This window comes from Natator depressus, chromosome 1 (assembly GCF_965152275.1).
Source record: "Natator depressus isolate rNatDep1 chromosome 1, rNatDep2.hap1, whole genome shotgun sequence".
NCBI classification, from domain to species: domain Eukaryota; kingdom Metazoa; phylum Chordata; order Testudines; family Cheloniidae; genus Natator; species Natator depressus.
The window spans coordinates 5449046-5454422 of record NC_134234.1 but is presented as its reverse complement, the minus strand read 5'-3'; the positions used below and the strand labels follow the sequence as shown (position 1 = coordinate 5454422).

Here is a 5377-nt window from a genome sequence, read left to right as displayed (position 1 = left end):
TGATCATATTCTGGGCTACACCCCCCCCCAAATCTAGGATAACACAGTCCAGTTCTCAAAAACACACAGTTTCACAACTCTCATCAAGAAGTTCTAGTAGAATGTCCTCAATTCTTGCAGCAGCTTTCCTGTACTAGCACTTTCCAATGGAAACATTTGGTTTATCCTCTGGGCTTCCTGAATTATTGGTCTTAGAAAAATCAGATAAATTTTGCTCACCAGATCACTGTAGTTGTGAAAAAGAAGTTCAGAATTATAGTTGCTTTCTTTCTTTATTTCACTCAAACTGATCAAGAATGCTGTTCACACAGGGTCTAATGGGAAGCCACATTGGTTCAGAAAGCTGCAGTGTCTTCTGCTGGTATGGAAGTAAAAGGAATTCCAAGTGACATGGTGTGTAGAGGTGGGGGCTGATGGGTGACACTGAAAGTGATCAGGATATGGTCAGAGAGAGGAACTCAGCAACAGTGCTTGGTGATAGAGTGATAAGATGTTAGGTGTGAGGAGCTTTAAAGTCTGTGAACTTCCACAATGATGAGCTCAGCCAAACTTGGATAGAACACCGTTGATTAATGGGGAGATATCATTTCCCCCCTCATGTCACAGAGGTTTGGAGTCAGTGGCCCCAGGTGATCACATTCTGCAGATGTATTTGCGCACTTTGTCACGAAGCTCTTTGGTTTTGATACCATAAACGATAGGGTTAAGCATAGGAAGGAGGAGGTAATACAGGTTGGCGAAGATGATGTGTACATAGGGAGTGATGCCCTGATTGAACCAGTGTGTCAGAGTAGGGAAGAGGGCGAGAGTACAAGAAATCAGAATCACACAGATGTGGGCTGTACAGGTGTTGAGGGCTTTCTGGTGGGCTTTCTCCGAGGGGATTCTGAGGACGGCCCTGATTATCAGACCATACGACACAGCAATAACTGTCAGGTCAAACCCAAGGACTACAAATACTAACAGTAAGCCGTACCTCCTGTTGACTGTGATGTCCCCACACGAAATCTTTGCCACAGCCATGTGGTCGCAGTACGTGTGGGCGATAATGCGGTTGGCACAGAATGGCTGCCTGCTCAGGAGCAGAATGAAGAGAACAGCTCTTACCAAACACACTAGCCCTAGCTTAGCTATTCGTGCATTGGGGAGGATGGTGGCATATCTCAGAGGGTTACATATGGCAACATAGCGATCCAAGGCCATTGTCATGAGGATGGCTGAATGTGTCACAGAAACCACATGAAGGAAGAACATCTGGGTGAGACAGCCACCCACAGTAATGCCTTTCAAATTGAACCAAAATATACACAGTGCCTTTGGCACGATGGCAGCAGATGCGCTGATTTCTGTGAGCTCCAGCATGCAGAGCAGCAGGTACATTGGTTCATGCAGGGTCTCCTCTTTGCCTACAACAAACAGAACCAGGAAATTTTCCAACAGGCCAATAATGTAGAACGTAAAGAAAGGGATGGAAATCCAGATGTGAGCAGCTTCCAGGCCAGGGATGCCTGTTAGGATGAATGATGAATGATCAGAGTCACTGAGGTTGAAAGCTGCCATGAGGTGTTCTTTGCGTTGTTTGGGCTCAGAAATGCTCAAGATGTCTGTAAAGGGAAAGAAGCAGAGTGAGGATGGTTACATGTTTTATAACAAAAAGTACAATAAATACTGTATAGTTATGAACACTCGAGAAAGATTGGTGAACAGTGAGATGACAACATTTGCAGATGGCTCCAGATTATTTAGGTCATAGTCAAGTCCAGAGAAGTCCTCAGAGGGAGCTAACCAAGCAAGGTGAATGGGCAGCATGATGGCAGATGGACTTCAATGTCAAAAACTGCAATGTGCATGCCCATTGGAGGGAAAAGCTTGAAATCCTTAAACACCTTACAAGGTTCTACTTTAACTGTCTGAACTCAGGATAGGGACCTGGGCATCATGGTACACAGCTCTGTAAACCCCTGCTCACAGTGCAAGTATGGCCAGAAACTAAGAAAAACATTGGGATCCAGGAGGAATGGGATGGGGAAACATAAAGGAAATAAAATGCCATGAGATCAATCAGTCAATGTTTCACGCTCCTCTGGTCTCCTCTGTGAAGTATGGGGCACCCTTTTCACACAATGTATTACAGAACTAGAGGGGTTCAGGCATAGTCAACAAGAATGATCAAGGGCCTGGGGGAATTCTTATATGGATATATGCTGTAAAGTCTGGGATGTTTACCTTACCAAGGAGGTGCATTAGAGGGGCCATGAGAAAAGTCTATGAAATACAGATTGGTGGAGAGTAGATGGAGAATGTGTTCTCCCTGTCTCATAACACAAGATCAAGAGGACATTAAATTAAACCAAAATGTAAAAAAATCAAAACCAATGGATACAAATGCTTTATTCGGTCAATGCCTAATTAGACTGAGGAACTCGTTGTCATAAGACGTATTTGAGGCTGTAAGGTAAATGAGAATGAGGAAGGGTTTGGAGATTTACATGGATAGAAAGACTATCCAGTTACAATCGTTACAGCTAAATAAATATTTTGGAATGTCTATATACCGAGGTGTTTCAAGGCACAAGCCAAGAGCTAGCTGTCAGGCATTAGGGTGACACCCTGAATGCACCTCCTGCTGGGTTTCTTACTTCTTCTGCTGCATCTGGGCTGTCGCTGTCAGAGACAGGACACTGGACTCAATGGACTATAGGTCTGATCCACATTGCAATTCGTATATTGAAAAGAGCCAAGTTTCCCCCAAGGAAACAGTCATTTTAATCTTCAGAGGGATAGCCATGTTAGTCTGGATCTGTAAAAGCGGCAAAGAGTCCTCTGGCACCGTACAGACTAGCAGACGTATTGGAGCATGAGCTTTCATGTAAGCAGAGACATGTGGCAACAACTCAGCTGCTAGCCATTCTCATGCCTGAATATCGATGAAGTTTGCAGATGACACAAAATTGGGGGATCGTAAATAATGAAGAGGACAAGTCACTGATTCAGAGCAATCTGGATTGGTTGGTAGACTGGGTGGAAGCAAACAATGTGTGTTCTAACATAGCTATGTAGATATCTATATCTAAGAACAATGAATTCAGGCAATGCGTACATGATGGGGGACTATCGTGAGAAGCACAATGACTCTGAAGAAGATTTGGGGGCACAAAGGGATAATTAGCTGAATATGAGTTCCCAGCATGACCATGTGGTGAAAAAAGCCAGTGTGATCCTGGGATGATAAGCAGGAAAATCTGAAGAAGAGGTAGAGAACGAATTTTACCTCTGTATTTGGCACTGGCGTGACTGCTGCTGGAATCCTGTATCTAGTTCTTGAGTCCATTAAAGATGGATGTTGATACACTGAAGAGGTTTCAGAGAAGAATCAGAATTAATAAAGAACAGAAATATCACCTTATAGTGATAGACTCAAAGAGCTCAATCTATTTAGTTTACCAGTGATGGTAAAGGGTGACTTGATAACAGTCTGTAACTAGGTGCACGGGGAACTAATAGTTTTTAATAGGCTTTTCAGCCTAGCTTACAGAGGTATAACACAATCCAATGACTGGAAGTTGAAGGTAAAGAAATTCTGACTGGAAATAAGGTGTACATTTTTAAATGGTGAGCATAATGAACCACTTGAACAATTTACCAATGGTATTCATAGATTCTTCATTACTGAGAATTTTTCAATCAAGGTTATACGTTTCTCTAAAAGTTCCTCTCTACGAATAATTTTGGGAAAATTCTCAGGCTTGCGTTATACAGAGTAGCTGATCACAATGGTCCCTTCTGATCTTGGAATCTATGAACATGTCCCTGGGAGTCAGCTGGAGACATTTTGCCTGCAAGCTCCTGCCTGAACTTACCAAAGGCATTTTTTCTTTTCATGATTGTTTTGAATTTAACCCTCTGGGGAGAAATTCTCATGTGACTGTGGTGCCTTGGACATGTTACACGAGGTGTGTTTTTCACGAGGCTGAGGGATCCCATGAGGCTCTGCACGGCTGAATGTTTTCGGTGAGAAAAATAATGGTTTGACCCCATAAAATTGCCTCACTGAGGAATGAATCTACACCCCTCGCCATTAATGAGAAAGAAAGCTGGCGAGCAAATGATCCCAGAGCATCCTGGATTTAACGTCTGTATCCCCGTGGCCCACTGTTTCAGTCAGCTACTAGTGGCTCATGCACGTGGTAGCTGTATTTATCTAGGCCCTCACATGTCCCAGAGTTGCCTGTTCTCGTTATAGAATGTGCATACTTCTCTGCTTGCCAGTTATTCTTATGCAGCAGTCCTTGAAGCACCATGCGGTGTATATGGGTGTAGCAAGAGAAGCCGCCCAGGTGCCTGTCTTGGCCTTTGCCACTCGTGTGTGAGATTTCTCACCTGTGAGACAGGGCCAGTGATTACCCTCCAGCCAAGGGAGCAGGTGTGATAGGAGGCACCTCTCCCCTGCAGATGAAGAGCTGTGGGAAGCCTGGGGCGGCTTGGAGCTTGTGAGAGCCAGGGATGATTGGGGAGCATGCAGATGACACTGGCGAACAGCATGCTGTTGGAATCAGGGCAGCCTCGCAAGGGGAAGGAGAGAACACACGAGGGGCAGAGTATGATGGGAGATTGGAGCAGCTGAGAATGGCTTTGCCGGGGTGCCACCTGGTACTAGGGTACCACTGACTCGTCTGACTCACCAGCCTGGTCTCCCTCTCTCCGTGTGCTGTTCTGACAGGCAGTAGATCTGCTCCTGCTCCCACACCTCAACCAGCATTCACATAGGCAGGGACACACACAGCTGCAGTTACATGCAGGCTCTCTGACCAGCCACTGTATGAACCAATAATAGAGAGGCACACTGGTTACCAAGCTGAGATTTTACCTCCATACTGTTTACTTAAATGCATCCTGGGTTTAGATTAAAACATAAAACAAGTGTATTAACTACAAAAGATAGATTTTAAGTGATTCTAAGGGATAGCAAACAGATCAAATTTGATTACAGAGTGAATAAATAAAAACACAAACTAAGCTTAACACTGACTATTAATCAGCAGGTTATCAGCCTGATTGATGATGCAAGCAGTGTGGCAGAATCTCAAGGCACAAGCTGCATTTGCTTTGCAGCTTGGGTTTCCTGGGATTCCATACATAGGCTGAAAATCCCTTGAGCCTGGGTTCAGCACTTCCCCCAGTTCAGTCTTTTATCCTCAGGTGTTTCCAGGAATTCTCTTGTGTGGGGAGTGAAGAACCACTGATGGTGTCACTCCCTGCCTTATATAGCTTTAGCATATGATGGGAACCCTTTGTTTTAAAACTTGGTTCTTAGACCAGTTTGTGGGAAATGTACAGACTCACCAATTTGGAGTCCTCTCTGCCTCTCTGAGGGCGA

General features: G+C 44.5%; 1 protein-coding gene across 1 annotated transcript; it reads right to left on the bottom strand.

Moving 5' to 3' along the window:
* Positions 1 to 412: 412 nt before the first annotated feature.
* On the bottom strand, positions 413 to 1560 carry LOC141978391 (olfactory receptor 52N4-like). Its single transcript, XM_074940487.1, has one exon. It carries the CDS (start codon positions 1558 to 1560, stop codon positions 634 to 636), a length of 927 nt encoding a protein of 308 aa, XP_074796588.1. The 3' UTR covers positions 413 to 633.
* Positions 1561 to 5377: the final 3817 nt, after the last annotated feature.

Bases quoted from the DNA above. Each gene is read 5' to 3' on its own strand.
- LOC141978391 (XM_074940487.1), bottom strand. From the start codon at position 1,560: ATGGCAGCTTTCAACCTCAGTGACTCTGATCATTCATCATTCATCCTA.